The sequence below is a fragment of the Halichoerus grypus genome, chromosome 6, assembly GCF_964656455.1.
Source record: "Halichoerus grypus chromosome 6, mHalGry1.hap1.1, whole genome shotgun sequence".
Classification (NCBI taxonomy): domain Eukaryota; kingdom Metazoa; phylum Chordata; class Mammalia; order Carnivora; family Phocidae; genus Halichoerus; species Halichoerus grypus.
The window spans coordinates 4,590,246-4,609,314 of record NC_135717.1 but is presented as its reverse complement, the minus strand read 5'-3'; the positions used below and the strand labels follow the sequence as shown (position 1 = coordinate 4,609,314).

The window sequence follows — 19,069 nt, the reverse complement described above, 5'->3', positions numbered from 1 at the left end:
GAAGATGGCGAGAGCGGGCGCGACGTGGCCAGGGACGTGGCCGAACCGCCGGCGCGCGCGGGGCAGTCTGGGAGCGGGGGGGAGCCGCTGCCGGGCCCCGCCCCTTAAAGGGGACGCGCCCAGCGCAGGCCCGGCCCGAAGCGCCCGCACAGGGGCTCCCTCCCCAGGACCCCGACCCCTCGCGAACTTCCCCCGGCCGGTTTCCGGCCTCCCTCGGGTGCCAGCGATTTCCTTTAAATTTTTGAAATGACACTCCCTTGTGAGGGATTTCCCCCCCTTCCACTGATCTTAAGCGCTCTGCAGGCTTACTGGATGAAAAAGTGTAAGAGGAAAATAAACATTAATCCGCGGCGGGTTCGGTCAAGATAAGGTCGTTATTGGGGGTGCCCGGGAGGATGCGGCTTCTGCGGGGCGGGGGGAGCTTGAAGCTTTTACCATCCTGGGGACTCTCTTTGAGAGTGCAAAATTTGGTGGAAAAGTGAACATTTCTGTAGGATGAGAAAAGAAATCACAAGAAATTACAAGCAGAACAAAGCTGACAAACTGGATCCGCTGCATAATTTGCGGAACCCAGTGCAGATTGAAAACGTGGGGTGGGGGCGCCTGGATGGCTCAGACGGTTAAGCGTCTGCCTTCGGCTTGGGGCATGATCCGGGGTCCTGGGATCGAGCCCCACATCGGGCTCCCTGCTGAGCAGGGAGCCTGCTTCTCCCTCTCCCTCTGCCTGCCGCTCCCCCTGCTTGTACTCTCCCTCTCTCTGTCAAATAAAAAATAACAAATCTTAAAAAAAAAAGAAAAGAAAAGAAAACGTGGGGTCCCGAGTTCAAAAGAAGGAACAAAAAGGGCTGGTTAACAGTGCGAAAGTACAAAGCTTTCTCTTTTCTTTTTGCAGTCTGTCTCGGGGTGTTTTCTGTTTGCTATTTTATGCTGTGAATAAGAAAAAGTCTTAAATTATGATCAAGAGTTTCACAGATTGTCTTTATTATTGGGCCATGTCAGTTTTGAATGCAAACACCGGAACGCTTAAGTCCAATGCTTAATCGCTGAAAGAACACGATTCATATTTCAGGGCTTGTCCTAGAGATGGACACAGGCCAGACCCAGGAAGAGGGGAAGGATGAAGAGGCGGTCCCCCCAGACACAGGGCAGGCCGGCGAGCACTCCTTTGGGCATGGGGGTACTGGATGAGCTAGTGCCATGAGGCACGTCTGCTCTAGATTCCAGTGGAGTGTGCACGTGGGCCTGATGGCTGGCTGCTGGTTCCCTCTTAACCAGCTGATATTTCTGGGGCAGGGAGGTCCAGCCAGGAAGCTCCCCTTTCCATGCACAACCCATAGGCAGAGGGCAACCCTCAAGGGTATTGGAACCTTAGTGCCAGGACACATGAGGTGCCTGGATCAGGGGACGGTCAGGCTTGCCCCGGCCGAGTTACCCACTAAGCGGTGGGATGGCCACCTGCTCAGAGAGGACACAGGGCTCGAGAGTTCAGCCAGACCCACTCCAACCCAGCCGGACCCACCCATACCTGCACCCAGGCCCCTACCTAAGTGGAGCGTGGCAGTCGTCACTGTCAGGAGCAGAGAGGACCCAGGGCACAGGGGAGCAGACAGCCTAGAACCCATCTTAAGGAGGTAAGGAGGCGGCAAGAGTGGAACCACGCAGGAGCCAAGGCTCCAAGTCCCCGCTGTATGTCCCATTGTCTCATTGGACCTCACCAGCAAAACACAAATTCAAAGATAAAATTATTAAGAATTTGAAGACAGTGACCACAGAGCATTAAATCTTAATTGTGGGGTCCATCTGTCCCTGTGAAACTGCATTGGTCGCTCACTCATGAACTCAGCCCTCCTGACAGATACAGCAAACAGCACAAAATCCTGACAACATCACAGTATTTTTATTAATAAACGACCTTGTACAATTCTGTAATACCCTTTACCTCCTTTTTTCAGTGTATACTCTTTGGACACCTCTTCTTATGCCAATGATTTTTATGTGTGTCTGTGTGTTGGGATTAAAACTTAATAGTGCAGAACATTGTAATTTTTTTCTATTTTGTATTAAGATATAATTGACATATAACATTATATCGGTTTCAGGTATGTAACATAATGATTCAATATTTGTATGTGTTATGAAATGATCACTACAATAAGTCTAGTTAACATCCGTCACCATACAGAGTTACAATTTTTTTTCTTGTGATGAGAACTTTGAAGATCTACTCGCTTAGCAACTTTGAAAAGTACAATACAGTATTGTTAACGATAGTCACTGTGCTTTAAATATCATTCCCAGGACTTACTTATTTTATAATTGGGAATTTGTACCTTTTGACCCCCTTCACCCATTTCTCCCGCTCCGACCCAGACAATAATTTTAAGGTATTTTCTGTAGAGAGAATAGAAAATGATCTTTTCTCCAGCATAATTGATTGAAAAATACTTCAGTCAATCAAAAATAGTTCAAATGATTGTTTGGAAATGTTTCTTTCATCTTCCCAAATGGTCATGGATAATATCATGGAAATTTTTAGGACAGTTGTCACATTTGGGAAAACCTCAAGTTACTTCAGGTAAAAGCTGCAAGATTTCGGGGCATTTCTACTTTTCCTGTGCAGGGACTTATGTGATACTTTTTGAATTAGTGACGCTAATTAACCAGCTTGTTGGCACTTCTTGTTATATTTCATGATTTTGAAATATGTCCACAAATGACTTGATGGTTCCCTTAAGAGGGGAGTTTAATGCCTCTCTCCTTGAATGTGGGCTGGATTTAGTGACTTGCTTCTAATAAATAGAATATGGCAAGGGCACCTGGTGGCCCAGTTGCTTAAGTATCTGACTCTTGGTTTCGGCTCAGGTCATGATCTCAGGGTCCTGGAATCGAGCCCCAGGCTCTGCGCTTGGTAGATCTGCTTGGGATTCTCTCTCTCCTGCTGCCTCACCCTGCTCATGTGTGCTCGTGCTGTCTCTCTCTCAAATAAATAAATAAATCTTAAAAAAAAAGAATATGGTAGAGGTGATATCATGTCCCTTCTGAGACAATGTCCCAAAAGGTATTGTTTTGTCCTCCTTGTTCTCTCAGATCATTCACTCTAAGAGAAGCCAGCTGTGGGCCGTGAGGACATTCAAGCTGCTGTATGGGGAGAGTCACGTGGTAAGAAACCGAGTCTTCCTATGAACAGCCATCAAGGACATGTGGCCTTCTGCCAACAGCCTTGTGATCGAACCATCTTGGAAGCAGCATTCCAGCCCCAGCCCAGCGTTTGGATGAATGCAACCTCAGCTGATGTCTTCACTGCACCTGTTGGGGAAATATAATTAAAAATAAAAATCTCCTGGTGCCTGTTTGGCTCAGTCAGTAGAACATGCAACTCTTGATCTCGGGGTTGTGAGTTCGAGCCACATGTTGGGTGTGGAGATAACTTAAAAAAGAAAATCTTAAGATAAATAAATAAATAAAATCTCCTGTCAACACAGTAAAACCTCTGCTCAAAATGTAAAAAAAGAATGAAACAGTTTTAATATTGGATAAGTATCAAACCAAACTATGACGTGAGTCATGGGCAGTCTGCTAAAGAAATTTCAAAGATAGAAAGAAACCTCACCCTTTTGTATAGCCAAGTAGATACAAGCCGTTACACACATGTGAGTTGTCTTTGTCTAGAAGCAAAAAGAAAACTTGCCATCTTTTTTTTTTTTTAAAGTGGGCTCCACGCTGGGCTTGAACTCACAACCCTGAGATAAAAGACCTGAGATCAAGAGTCAGTCGCTTAACCGACTGAGCCACCCAGACGCCCCATCTCATATCTTTCCAACAAGCAGAAAGTTATAACTTGGAGCCTGGCACATAAGCTAAACTCCCACAGAGACAGGGAGACAAGGTGCCATCCACCTTGGTGTTCGCATTTCAAAGAGATGGCTGCACAGCCCCCCAAGAAAGACTAGGATGCAAAACTGGCAAGAAATTTATTTAGCTTTTAAAAAGATTTATATACATCTGAAAGAGACAGAAAAGATTGGAGATTACAGGTTTTTTAAAGGAAATGCTGAAAGAAAAGGTATGTGTGTGTGTGTGGGGGGGATCTTTCCCTTTTGGCACCAGGGATTTAATTTTTTTTTAGATTTTTATTTACCCAACCTCATGATATTTCCTGAGCCAGAGGCAGCCAGTTAAGTCAATCCCAAATTTCTGGCCTTCCAAAACTGAGATCACGAATATTTGCTGTTTTAAGATACTAAGTTTTGGGGTAATTTGTTACCCAGCCACAGATAACCAATACAGGAGTGATGCATAAAACATGCAACTTCATCCAAAGACACAAGATGTTTGAGTTCCACCAGGGCTCATGCCTCACCCAGGGGTACAGAGGAATTGTGATCATTCTATTTCCCTGGACTTCCGTAAAAACAAAAATGAGTCATGTGTCCATAATTGTATAAGCTGGATCACTGTACCTATTCACGCAGGAGAGAATTTCTATTTTTGATATGGCGTTGTGGAGAACTCACTCCTCCGCTTACCCTTTTACACTTTTACTGGCTGGAAGGATTTTTTTGCAGACTAGCTTCTGGCCCTCTACCCTCACAACTTGTTTCTCCCGCACAGAGATGCACACCCCCCACCCCCACCCCGTGCCCCAGATCCCCTTTCAAGAAAGGGCTTGCTGCCCAGTTGTAGGAAGTGTGGTCAAGATCCACCCGTCAGCATCTTCAGGGCTGGCCTCACCTACAGGGTGCCTGCCACCTCACCCAAGGTCATCCCTACCACGGGGCAACCCATATCTGCTTCCGGTGATCGTAAAGGCTTGGCCAGTTCACCTCGGACGTTCTAGCAGCCTGCACTTAGTCCAGAACTCCCATCGGGTGGCCGGAAGTTTGCTGGGCCTGTGTAACCATTTGCCTTCTCCACGCCCAGTCCTGCTTCTTCTTCTTCCTTCCACAAGTATAGATTCGCTGTATAGGTTCCCTCCAACTGTCTGGGCAGTGGCTGCTTCTGGAGAACCCATCCTGTGACAGTTGGAACAGGGAGGGGTCACAAGAAAGCGGGTGATTAGATGTGGCTCTGGAGCCGGCTGGCCGTGGCTACCCCATTGGCGGGTGGAGCACAGAGAGCCCCTAACAGAAGGCAGACATTCAATCAGGAAAGCTTTAGCTGGTGGTGGACTGGGAGGGTGTGTCAGTGCAAGAGAATACACTGGTGGGTACAATGTCAGGTGGACTTCGTGGAGAAAATAGTAGGCACAAGGAGGATGATGGGATTGCAAGCCACTGCTACTCAACATCTACAGAAAGACAATGAAGAGGTGAGAACAAGTTTAACAGTCCCTTGAAAGGCAGGCTAGAACGCCGGATACAATGGCTGTGTGCAGGGAAGCCCCCCAGCCCCTGCAGTGGGAGGAGGGGGAGTCAGGGCTCAAGCCCAAACCATCATAGACCAGGGGCTGAACTTGAAAGGCACTTAGTGAACTTGCCCAACCGAGACGAGTCTGTTATGTCAAGGGTAGGGCCTTGCTTGAAAAAACCTGGAATCCAGACACATAGATTGGAGGTATTTGGGTGGAGGCCTCAACCATTTCTAGCTCCCAGGGCTACCCTGATATTTCGGAGCCTGGGGCCATGCCGCACTCCCCACCCTCCCCCGAGAGCTAGCACTCCCTGGAGCTGGAAGGCCACGTAAGGGCCTCTCCACACCAGGCAATACGTGCTCCTCTCAGGACCAGCCCTGACATGTTTGGTTCATGACCTTGTCCCTACACCAAGGGAGTTGGTACAGGTGTTTCTGGAAGCATTCACCCACGGGGACAACTAGCAGTCACATAACTACATGGAGAGGATTGTGGGTCCCCTACATATGCCCCACTGAACTTCAAGCAAACATATACGCAATGCAGCGTCCCCTTAGCCAGACCCCAAAGTGCCCGTGGTGCCGCCAGGAACGCTTAGAATGTGAGGGAAAGAGAGGTAGAGTAGAGACAGCAAGTTCAAATATTTCACTTCTGCAAAATTTGCAAAAGCATATGACCCCGTGAATTCAGTGTTAGAAGCACCCCTGCCAGCGTCTTGGTAGCAGCCTGGGTAAGTGAGGGCCCCAGAGCTTCAGCTTCACTCATTCCATGGTAAACAGACGCCAGGGGACAATTTGTCCTGTTATTTTTTTTTTTTAATATATATGCCACATATATAATGTAAAATTGCATCTTGTTTGTAATAGTTTAAAACAGTATAATCATTCTTTCTCATCATTAATTCTTTCTGAACACCACTGTTCCATGGAACTTAAGCTTTTATTATACCCCTTCTATAACAGAAAGGAATGCATGCTCATTATTGGAAATTTGAAAATCGAAAAAGGTAAAAGTAACAGGTGAAAAGGTGGAGAGGCCCTTACGTGGCCTCTCCAGCTCCAGGGAGTGCTAGCTCTCGGGGGAGGGTGGGGAGTGCGGCATGGCCCCAGGCTCCGAAATATCAGGGTAGCCCTGGGAGCTAGAAATGGTTGAGGCCTCCACCCAAATACCTCCAATCTATGTGTCTGGATTCCAGGTTTTTTCAAGCAAGGCCCTACCCTTGACATAACAGACTCGTCTCGGTTGGGCAAGTTCACTAAGTGCCTTTCAAGTTCAGCCCCTGGTCTATGATGGTTTGGGCTTGAGCCCTGACTCCCCCTCCTCCCACTGCAGGGGCTGGGGGGCTTCCCTGCACACAGCCATTGTATCCGGCGTTCTAGCCTGCCTTTCAAGGGACTGTTAAACTTGTTCTCACCTCTTCATTGTCTTTCTGTAGATGTTGAGTAGCAGTGGCTTGCAATCCCATCATCCTCCTTGTGCCTACTATTTTCTCCACGAAGTCCACCTGACATTGTACCCACCAGTGTATTCTCTTGCACTGACACACCCTCCCTGTAAGTCCACACCTGTAAGTCCACAACTTAGAGATAATAGTAGTTAATGGAGACCTTGTCTGCTCCACGGCAAAAGCTCAGAGAAGATGCAGTGTCGGGTGGGGGTCCCTGCATGACAACACCCCAATTCCCAGGGAAGGGCCGGAGTTACAGAGTCTTGCCGACTGTGGGGTGGGGTTGGGGGGAATCTAAACCATGTCCTGAATTGGGTGTTCTACAAATATGGACTTGTTTGGGAAGACTGGGGGGAAGCAATGGGAGCCCAGCTCCAGAGAATCCTGTGAGCCCCTGAGGGGGCTCCCTGTAGGAGAGGAACGAGGAAGAAGAGGCTGCTACTAGAATAGCCTGCCTCTAGTTATCCTAGCAGGAAGATCTAGGTGGAAGGCCTGGGACAGCTCTACCACTGGAGTCTGTAATTGGGGTACTAGCCATTCTTGCTTTGTGGCTCTTTGATGTAATAAAACCTGGGGCGGGGGGTGGCAAGGTGAGTTATTCACCTTTCTCCCTCACAAAGAATGCCGAGTGGTTATAAGTCTGGGGGATGTGGCTGGAGGCCTCTGCAGGCTCTGTCCCCCATCCCCCAGCTCCCAGGTGGGAGGGAAGGCAGACCAACTGGCAGGTGTGGCAGAGGGATTTCAGCAGATGGAGTCCAGGGCTGGGCAGAGCCTCAGCACTGGCAAGATACGGGGGAGCGTGACCATGTGTGGTAACCCTCAATAACCACACCACCTGGTAGGCGTGTGCTTGTGAGGTCTCTTCTGCCTGGTTCTGGGATGCGCCTGTGACTCACATTAACCCATACAATGAAACAGAAGGGATGCTGTTCTGACTCGGGGCCTGGCCTTCAAGGGGACTGGCAGTTTCCCCGTCCTGTCTCTTGGGAAATGTGTTTTTGGGAACCCTGGGCTGCTCCAGCTACCTGCTGGGGAGGCCAGGATATGGGGAGAGACCTACACAGCATGGCTGAGCTGGAAGAAAGGTAAAATATTGTCAAAAGCCAGAATGACAAAAGAGCAAGAATCCAGAGAAGAAAAGAAGGCCTGGATCTAGAATCAGCCCTGGAGGCTTGTGTTGATGGTTCTGGGCTCAGAAGGACACAGGAGAAAAAGCCTGTACAATATGGCAGAGGGTCAGGGTTGGAGACCTGCATATAAAGTTGGGCCCTCAAGAGGTGGGACGCTCAGTATTTACATCAGAGTGGAAATCAAAGAGGGTGAAGGGCTTCTTTTATTTAGCCTTGGGTCTGGGTGAAGGGAGCAAAAATAAAAAAGTCTCCCTGAGAATTTTTTTTTAAAGATTTATTTATTTATTTGAGGGGGGGAGTAGGGGCAGAGGGAGAGGGAGAGGGAGAATCCTGAAAGCAGACTCCCCACTGAGCTCAGAGTCCCATGTAGGCTTGATCCCAGGACCCTGAGATCATGACCTGAGCCGAAGGCAGATGCTTAACAACTGAGCCACCCAGGCACCCCTCCCTTGAAAATTCTTAACACAACCCTACCCACCTATGAGTTTGAGGCTGAAATTCATAGTACCTGTGTGGCAAAACAAAACAAAACAAAACAAAACCACCAAGAGAAATGCACTTTATTTTTTTAAAGATTTTATTTATCTGAGAGAGGTAGCGAGAGAGAGAGTATGAGCTGGAGGAGGGGCAGAGGAAGAAGCAGATTCCTCGCTGAGCAGGGAGCCCAACACGGGGCTGGATTCCAGCACCCCAGGATCACGACCTGAGCTGAAGGCAGGCGCTTAACTGACTGAGCCACCCAGGCACCCCAGAAATGCACTTTAAGTCCAGACTTTAAAGAATTACCACAGGCAAGTTTCCAAGAATAAGAGTTCTCAATACAATATTGCAAAAACAAACAAAAAGCAAAAAACCACACACAAGAAGAAAGCCACTGTGAGATAGAAACAGCAGAAATGAGACCCTGCAATATCGGACTTGCAGAAACTTTAGGTATTAGAATTAGCAGACACATAATAAAAAATTAAATGTGTTTAACATGTTTATGTAGATAAAAGGAAAAAAAAATATGAATGGGAACCAAGAGACTATAAAAAATGATCTGGCATAGTTGAAAAAGAACCAAATAGAACTTTAAAAAAAAAAACATTTTATTTTTAAGCCATCTACACACAATGTGGGACTTGAACTCACAACCCCAAGATCAAGAGTCACATGCTCTACGGACTGAGCCAACCTGGCACCCCCCGAATAGAACTTTTATAAATAAAAACGATAATAATTGATATTAGAAATTCAGTAGGTGAATAAAACAGATTAAACACAGCTAAAGAGAGAATTAATGAACTAGAAGTTAGATATGAAGAAATTAAACAGAATTTATGGGACAAATAGATGGAAAATTTTATGAAAGAGACAGCAAATAGAGTAAGAAACAAAATGTCTGATTGGCATTTCAGAAGGAAGAAAAAATGGAAAGAATGAGAGAGAAGCAATATTCAGAAAGATAATTACTGAGAACTTCCCAAAACAGATGAAATATCTGAATTCTTGGATTCAGGAATACCAGTGAATCCCAAGTGAGATAAAGGAAAGAAAATCTCGGGGTGCCTGGGTGGCTCAGTCCATTAAGCATCCACCTTCGGCTCAGGTCATGATCCTGGGGTCCCAGGATCAAGTCCCACATCGGGCTCCTTGCTCAGCAGAGACCCTGCTTCTCCTTCTGCCTGCCACTCCCCCTGCTTGTGCTCTCTCTCTCTCTCTCTCTCTCTGGCAAATAAATAAAGTCTTAAAAATTTTTTTCATTACTGGGGAGTCTGGTGGCTCAGTTGGTTAAGCGTCTGCCTTCGGCTCAGTTCATGATCCCAGAGCCCCACATTGGGCTCCCTGCTCACTGGGGAGTCTGCTTCTCCCTCTCCCTCTGCTCCCCCTGCTTGTGTTCTTTTTCTCTCTCTGTCAAATAAATAAAAAATCTTTAAAAAAAGAAGAGAAAATCTCTTCTAGACAGAAGAATGTCAAGAGGAAGGGAAAATTTTGAAAGTAACCACAGAGAAAATACATAGAACCCACTGTGCTAGGTCAAATAGTGTTCCCTCATCCCTCACAAATTCATATCCACCTGGAAACTGAGAATGTGATCTTATTTGGAAATAGGATCTTTGCAAATGTAATTAGTTAAGATGAGATCATATGGGATTAGGATGGGTCCTAATCCAATGACTGTTGTCCTTATAAGAGAAAACAGAGATGCAGATACACACACACACACACACACACACAGCACCATCTGAAGACAGAGACACACATGGAAAACACTATATGATGGTGGAGGATGGAGTGGTGAGTCTATAAACCAATGGGCGCCAAGGAGTGATGATAACCACCAGAAGGTGGGAGAGACACATGAAACAGATTCTTCCTCAGAGCTTCCAAAAGGGACTGACCCTGCCAACACCTTGATTTTAGACTTCTGGTCTTCCAAACTGTGAGAGAACACGTTTCTGTTATTTTAAATCACCCAGTTTGTGTTAATTTGTTTACAGCAGCTCTGGGAAATGAATACACCTGCTTTTTACAATAAAATCATCATTAGACTGACAGCTAACTTCTCAAGACCAATAATGGAAGTCAGCAAGCGGTAGAATGGTATCTTCAAACTGATGAGAAAATGTAACTGTCAGCCCAGAACCATGTACCCACGAAAACCATCTTTTTTTTTTTTTTAAGACTTTATTTATTTATTTGAGAGAGAGAGTGCAAGAGAGCACAAGCAGGGTGAGTGGCAGGCAGAGGGAGGAGAAGCAGACTCCCCGCTGAGCAAGGAGCCCAACACGGGACTTGATCCTAGGACCCCAGGATCATGACCTGAGCCGAAGGCAGACGCTTAACCGACTGAGCCAACCAGGCGCCCCTAAAGCCATCTTTCAAGAATATGGGTGATAAAAAGACATTTTCAGGGGGACCTGGGTGGCACAGTCAGTTGAGCAGCCCACTTGATTTGGGCTCAGGTCATGATCTCATGGGTCACAGGATTGAGCCCCTAGTTGGGCTCCATGCTGGATGGGGGTTCTGCTTGAGATTTTCTCCCTCTGCCCCTTCTCCCACTCATGCTCTTTCTTTCTCTCTCAAATGAATAAATATTTTTCAAAAAGACATTTTTAGATACAAAAAACAAAGAATTTACTATCAACAGGCTCTCACTACAAAAAGTTCTAAGTACGGGCGCCCGGCTGGATCAGTTGGAAGGCCATGCGACCCTTGATCTCGAGCCCCACATTGGATGTGGAGATTACTTAAATTAATAAATTTAAAAAAATTTTTTTAAAGTTCTACAGTAAGACATGTACTTGAGAAGAGTGAAAGTGATCCCAAGAAGGAAGAAGGGATAACAATTGAGAAGAATGTGAAGATAAGAATTCTTCAGTGGTGGAAACTGGGAGACCCAGAATAAGACAAGAGCTCAGCAGCCAGCCCTGCATTAGGACAGAAGCTCTATCCAGGAGACAATCAATGGGCCTGATTATTTCCCAGGATGGAGTTTTCCACCACGCCTGAGAAAAAAACTGACAAAATTAAAAATATCTCCTATACCAGTGATCCCTTGTGACTCAGCAGTTAATCTCCCAAATCAGCATTGTATTAATTGGTGTCCATTTACACAGCCTCTTTCAGAGATATCAGTCAGTACTTAGAATAAAGAAAGGTTAACCAAGGTTTTGGGGTGACTTTCTCGAGCACGTGAGAAATGGCTCTCATTGATGCAGGTACAAATATTCTCATTTATTTCTGGGAAGTTTAGATCATTTTTGGTAACTAAGTAGTGTGTTTTCTGTAAGTATTATGTATTTCAAGTACTTCTACCAACTGGTAAGTAAAAATCCAAGACAGGTCTTAATATTTTGGGTCACTCATTGGCAAGCATAATTTTTTCACTGATCCCCTATTTTTGGACATCCTGGTTGCTTCTGATTTGGCTCACTCATTGGAAAACGTTGCAAAACAAATTGATTTGTATAGTACAATGTTGCCAATTGTGTAAATATTTACATACTGCATACACCTGTATATTTCAGCAATGGGCCTGGGGTCCTATCACCTATTCCTTTTTGGTTTGTTTGTTTTTGTTTTTGTTTTCTGTTTTTGTTTTTGTTTTTTGTAAGTGAAAAAGATTCAGAGCAAGCACACAACCACTTTTCATTTCTAGCCACAGACAGATAAAACAGCCTCCTGTCAGGGCAATACAAAGTTAAGCACTGAAAGTATCCAAATACTTTGAAAAAGCCGTCCTCTGTTCATCTCTCCTTCCATTTGGGATATAGCGTGTGTGCCTTTTTTTGTATAGAGTCAGCTTTGTGAACTTTTTTTTTTGGTAAAAAATTATAGCACTTCGGCTCATACTGACAATAACACCTAAGAGATTTATAATTTCTTTTGACTCTTCTGTAGAGCTTATGAGATAGTTTCAGCCTTAAGTAAGCATCATCAAAACCTTGTGCACACATTTCAGTTTGCTACATAATGTAATGATATAAAATTGTACTTCATTATCTCTTCTCATTTCTCTTTTTGCGTGCAAGTTTGCTGTGAAAATGCAAATCTCTGAATGTGAATGAGGTTATGCCTGAGATTTATTTCTGCATATTATGTATCTGAGTCCATGATGTCTTCAGAAGAATGATGAATTATTTTCTATGTGTGTATACACATATATATACACATGTGCCTCAACGCACGTACACACGCATATGTATACTTTTGAATAATATGAAATTATTTGGAGACAAGAACTTTCTGCAGATTCCTTCTCCAGTGAGGATTAAATTAATGATTGCTGGGCACCTGGGTGGCTCAGTCAGTTAAGCGTCTGCCTTCAGCTCGGGTCATGATCCTGGAGTCTTGGGATCGAGTGCCGTGTCGGGCTCCCTGCTCAGTGGGGAGTCTGCTTCTCTGCCCTCCCCTGGCTCATGCTCTCTCTCTCTCTCTCTCAAATAAATAAATGAAATCTTTTTAAAAATAAATTAATGATTGCTTAAAAACCCTTGACAATCTGAGGATAATTTCTCATGGATTAGATGAAATGGCCAAGAACACTTAAAAATGGCAAAACAGATTGAGTGCATGCACCTTGCTCTTCTTTTTCTGCAGACTGGTCTATGCTCCTCTAGCCCATGCTGGCAAGTTTACATCTCTTCTGTTCCAGAGAGCAGCTGTAATGAGCCTGAAATCTCTAGATATTTATTTCAGATCTTCTTGGGACGGGTTCTGAATGGCTCAGCTTAGGCCAGGAGTCCACTCAAAGTCCGACACACTGGCCAAGTGGGCAAAGACATACTGTGGGAAATGGCTGCCAAGGGCCCATTGGGTTTATTGGGAGGAGGGGCATTGGGTGGGGTCTGCACAGACAACCAAGAGAGCCGCCCACCACACTCCATGGGTCAAGGGCAGGCTCTCTGGCTCCTGTAAAAACATTCCAGGCATCTTCTGGCCTCAGAAGTCAAGCCAGAAAGAATGGTCATCTTCAGCCCAGTCTAAAGCTTGCTCTGATTCATTTCAGGCCCCGAGATTCACCTTTTCGAGGATGACTGATGGTACAATTTATATTTCCATCAGAAGAAAACCCATATCCCAGAAAGGCGATCACATGGAAGTTAGCATTAGGGCACCCCCCCAGTGTCCAGAGTACTCAGTTCTGAGTGGCTGTGCAGCGGACATGGACAAGCCAGACCAAACGGGTTACCCCGGCCAGCTCAGCTCCTTCTCCTCCTCCCCTTATCCTGGCTTCAAAAAACTCATTTCAGCCAAGGTCGTCTTGTTACATCCAATTTTGTATTTTTCTTTTTCACTTATTATATCATAAGCATTCTCCCATGACTTAACACCTCTTCCACATTTTAATTGCTATGTTCCATTCCAACATATGACTGTTATGTATACTTTCACAAATCCTTTGTTTTTGGACATCCTTGTTGCTTCAGATCAACTCCACATACAAACGGACAACTGGGTGCCTCGATGTCTATTTGCATTCCTGACTGTTTCTGTGCGGTGAATTTCCTAAGACGGATATCACCACCCATTTCACCAGACTGGGGGATGCGATGACGCCATGGGGGTTTTTAACTGCTCAAAGCACAATGCTTCTAAGATTGCTCTGGCTCGAGCTGGTGGGAGCTCTGATCTTTCCCTTGGGTTCTCCCTCCTCAAAGAGCTTCTGGGGGATTCTTTAGGGATGGGGCCATGTGCCACATGTTGTGGTGGCTGCCTGAACCTTGGCCCGGTTCCGCCATTTCTGCCCACCGTTTGTATCCCTGAACCAATTCCCTCCTAACACATTTAAGTTCTGCCAATGCAACTAAGGCCCGCCTCCGGGGTGTCCACCCAGCACCCAGTGGGGGAGGCAGGGCTTCTGTCCCTGTAGCTCTCATGAGGCAGGACCCAACTCACCTCTTGCTACTGGGGGGTCCCCAGCTCCACCCCAGTGGGCTCTCCCCTTCTGCATCCTACAGTCCTTCCTGCCCATGGATGCACAACAAGCCAGGCATCCATTTCCTTCTGTGGAAACCCCCACACTGTCCCTACCTTGTCTAAGAACACACAATCACTGTGTTTATTCAATGCTGGTGACTTTAAGAATCCAGTCAAACTCTCTTTAGAGAAAACACTTTCCCTTTCCTTTAAAGACACTGTCAAGGTAAAGAGGTAGCTAATTTGCACAACTAAACAGATCCTTGACATCTTGGTCTGTGGAACCAGCATTTGGTTTCGTGGTAGCTCACGGGTTTCCCCCCCAGAACACTGTGCGGGTCTCGCCTTCCTGTGAATGAAGGACCCACCGGGTGAATTTCCTCAAACAAAGGGCATCTTCAAAACAAGGTAATCAGCATCTTTTCATCCAGAAACTGGAACTGCCAACTAGCCTCAAACACAGTTCCCTTGTTAAAACTGAAAAACGAATCAAGTCCTTTGTTATGGGGTACCCCCACTGTACCCCAGGGCAGTGTGAATGTGCCAGCTGGCGCGGATGCTCTATTTCAGGGGTTGCGCACTCACAGCTGGGCTCTATCTGGCTCACATGTTTTCTTTGGCTCATAACTGATACTCTTCCTTACAGTTTTACACTGGCTGCCCACATTTCACCAGGACATTGTAAATAAAAAAATCTGGATTTCTAGCTTCCTTTGAGAAAGCCTGAAGATCCGGCATCACACAGTGTGCCTCCCCACAAGGAAGTCCACGGGCTGGTTCCCCCTGCAGACAGGCATTTGCTCCCCGGCGCCCCCATGCTCTCTCCTGTCCCTCCATGTCAACTACCCTCCGTCCCTGGTCTTGTGTCGCTTTCTTGCACCTGCCCACTTCTTGTGTTTGCCTTGTTTGCTCGGCCTCTGTGGACTTTTCCTTTGCAACCCTTGTCTTAGAGCTTCAGATACATGCAGCCAAACCATCTTACAGGAGGAAGGTGGTCATTTTCCTGAGCAGTTTGGGAGCCCTGTGTGATCCCAATCTGGATGTGATTGTGGTTTGATTTAATGGGCAATGATTGAGCGCTCGCTGTGTGCAAAGGCTAGAAGCAGCCGGGCCAGTGGGAAATCAAGCTGATGACAGGGTTGTTGGTGCACCTCGACACCTGGTAGCCCGAGCCTGGGTGTGTGAGAATTTGCCAAGGGAGGGCAAACAGTGCCCGGTGTTGCTTCAATAAAGGTCAGTTAAGATAAGAACAACAAGCATGCCCCGTGGCTTCCTGTCAGGGAGATAGCAGGTCGAGATTACAAATATATATATATTTGTAAAATTGTGTTGAGCAACACAAAGAAGACATTTCCACACAGAGGATGGGCTTTCATGTAGGGCTGAGTTTTTGATGCAGAAAGTCACAAACCTTCCTGAGTTTCACTTTTTATTTGTAAAAATGAGAGGACAAAAACCCATCTCAGAGGGTTACTGTGAACGTGAAATGAGCCGAAATATGTAGAATGTTGGGCACACTACTTAGTAAACATGTGTGATGAGGAAAGGCGGCATGTAATTAGGCTATGTTATTTGGGTAGTATTATTGAGAAATAAGTAAATGATGCCTGGGGCATAAATGTTTGCATTCACAGCTTGTCACTTGGTGAGGAGTTGCTGGGGGGACATGGCGCACATACGGGCTCACATAGAGGGCTTTGTCCGACCCGGGTATAGAATCACCATGATGTAGGACCCTAGAAAACCAAACTCAGAGAGGCTGACCCACAAGGTGTTTGTACTCGGTATGATGCCTGGCACATAGTAGGCAGTCAAAAAGTATTGGCCAATGCAATTATGAAGAGCGCTCATTGAGGATGTGAAAAGAGTGAACATCCATAACCATCTGTGGGTGTTCTTAGCCAACCCTCTTAGTGTTGCAAGTGACAGAAACCCATTCAAACCAGCCTAACCCAAAAAACTAAAATAAATTTTAAAAGTTTACAAATGGAGGCGAAATGTATTGGCTCAGAGACTGACAAGTCCGGAAGTCTGCTTCAGGCATGGTTGGACTCAGGGACAGAGAGATGTATGGAGTGGTCTTCTCTCCTCTTCTTCCCTGTATTGGCTTTATACCCAGGCAAGTGTCCTCCACATAGTGGTCCTCGCGGCCCCATCCAGGGTTCTACCCTCTATCCATCCAACGATTTATCCAGAAGAGAGGGAGCCTCCCTTTCCAAACAGTGCTAACTTGAGTCTTAACTGGACTCTGAGCCACCCAGCCAGAGTCACGAGACCATCCTTGTCCCATCAGCACTGCTCAGGGCCTGTGAGTGGGGGAGGGATAATTTCCCAAATGAAAACCAGGGTGCTTTCCCCAGCAGAAGGGAGACTAATCAGGCAGGTGCAGAGCGTTGCTGTCCACTGGATGGAGTAGAGTCAGGAGACAGGTAATGGGTGACTAGGTAAGAGGGAGGGAGAAGCATGCCACCAGGAGGAATCGTGAGATGGCTAACCAGAGCTGAGCTGGCAGGACCGAGACCACTGAGGATTTAGAGGCTGGGATCTGTACTGGGATGTCTGGCCAAGCAGGCAGGTGGTAGACAGATGCGAAAATGGCCCCGATTCTCCTGAATCCACACCCCCTGCCATGTGACTTGGCATCATCTTTCATCAAGAGTGGAGCCTATTAGCCCTCCCCTAGAATCTGGGCTGGCCTTGTCACTTGACAGGAGACTGTGGTGGAATGGTGGTGTGCCAGGTCTGAGGTCTGACCTTAGACCTCAAGGAGTTTTCTGTGACTTTGGTTCTATTGGACCCCTGCCTCCACCATGGGAACCATCCTGGCTATTTGGCTGGGGATGAGAGGCCACATGAAGTCATCCCAGCTGTCCCAGCCAAGGCCCCACACGTGGGAGAGAGACCTGCATGACTAGTAAAGCTGCCTAGCGAGGGTGGGGAGGGATGGAGGGAGAGGGAGAGAGAGAATCTTAAGCAGGCTCCACACCCAGCATGGAGCCTGACATGGGATTCGATCTCAAGGCCCTGAGATCATGACCTGAGCTGAAATCAAGAGTCAGACATTTCACCCACTAAGCCCCCTCCCCGGCGCCCCAGGTTTACAGGGTGGCTGTGAGTTCCCCACTCACAAGGAAAGAACATACATGGTCTCAAAGAGCAGTCTGTGGGAGACTGAAAAAAGAACTGAACGGGTCCCAAATACTGTCCAAGAGCAGCATTAGACATTTGAACGTAGGGAGAGAAAAAGAATCCAAGAGACAAGTTTTAAGCCCGTTTCAGACTTCTCTGGAAGAAAGTTAAGGAAAGAGGCAACAGGAATCTACCTGATGCCTGAAACTGCCAAAGAGAGCATGGGAAGGATGGAGGAAATTAACCCATCCTCCCCGCCCACAGCACCCCTGCTCCCTGTCTCCTTTACCCCCTGACCTCACCAGGGCCTCCAGATACACGTGTGAAACAGCCTCTGGGATCCCAGCCATGTCCCACTGTGTCATCCAGTCCAACACCTGCTCTGCTCATGTGACCCATTCCAGGGAACATCACCACGACCCAGCCAGGCAACCAGCGCCCAAGTCCTACTCACCCAGCACCTGAACATCTTCCCGTTCTCTCTGCCCCTACCTTGCCCACGCCATCCCATTCTCAGGCTCCCCAAACTGGACTTAAATTTGTCTGCTGGATAAAAACCCTCAATTCTCCAGTCTGACATAGCGTGTCTTCCCAATCCAGTCCTCCCCTGTATCCCTGCCCGGCACCTGTCCTGCCGGCCCTGCTTCTGGGCTGCAGCCAACTGCAGTTTCTTCCAGCTTCCAAGACCCAGGCTAGGTGCACAGGCCCCCAGGTCCCTGCACCTGGGGCTGTCCTTTCTCCCGCTTTCTTCCAAGCAGCCCCAGGAGGCCGGGGCTGGGTGGGAGACCTCAAGGCCTATTGTGCCCACTGGCATGGCATGTTCCAGGGCGTCTGTCACCTTCTCTAGGCTCCAGAGTACATGTTCTGCAAGGGTGTCCCTCCAGCCCACTGGAAGCAGGCTCCAAAAGGAGATTCGGATGTCCTTGCTTGGGGCAGAGCGGGCTCTGGCCAAGCTCAGTGGGGCAGACAGCAGACGCTGCCCCAGGGCGGGGGCCGTCCCACAGTCCCCTGGCGGGTCGCAGCCCCGCCACCCCTCCCTGGGACCAGACCAGGGTCCGGAGGGTGTGCACAGCCAGCACTGGCTCCAAGGCCCAGAGTGAGGCGGGGCAAAGCCAGGCCTCCCAGTGGGAGCACGCCGGTGGGCAGCCAAGGTTCACACTCCCCGGGGAGTTGGCGCCTCTCTCTGCCCCATGCCCCCGGTGGGTGCCAGAGCCAGGGCCAAGGCCCACAGAGGGGAACCCGGCGGACCCTGCACTTTCCCGGTGCCCAGAGCCTGATGGCTGAGGTAGCTGGAGACACGGGGAGGCCGGGCCCCATCTCCCACACCCAGGCCGCTCTGGGCTGCTCCAGGCCACTGGGACGGGCCTCAGGCAGGACGGGCTCCGCAGGTCACCAGGCCAGGGGTGAAACCATCCCTGAGCTGCGTGGGCCATCCCCAGCCTCCAGGTCACTGAGTGCTCGCTGGGGAGGAAGGGGCACATGGGAGGGGCTGGTCAGTGGTCCCAGGAGCCCCTGATCCCTGCCCTGCCTCATCTCCTCCCCCCACTCCCCAGAGAGCCAGGGAAGAGACCTGTTGGCCCCGTGGGGGTCACATCACACTTGCTGGAG

At 47.8% G+C, this 19,069-nt stretch overlaps 1 protein-coding gene and 1 long non-coding RNA gene across 2 annotated transcripts in view; one reads left to right on the top strand and one right to left on the bottom strand.

Moving 5' to 3' along the window:
* Positions 1-62: 62 nt before the first annotated feature.
* LOC144382205 (uncharacterized) lies at positions 63-3,376 on the top strand. Its single transcript, XR_013448673.1, has 2 exons — positions 63-322; positions 3,088-3,376. It is a non-coding gene; the product is annotated as an uncharacterized LOC144382205 (long non-coding RNA).
* A 10,339-nt stretch (positions 3,377-13,715) lies between these two features.
* The window catches only part of GRID2IP (Grid2 interacting protein), a 28,497-nt gene continuing 23,143 nt past the window's right edge, over positions 13,716-19,069 (bottom strand). Inside the window, exon 21 of the mRNA XM_078074306.1 lies at positions 13,716-18,922. Within this exon, the coding sequence (XP_077930432.1) occupies positions 18,851-18,922 (72 nt within the window). The 3' untranslated portion in view covers positions 13,716-18,850. The remainder of the gene's footprint in view (positions 18,923-19,069) is intronic.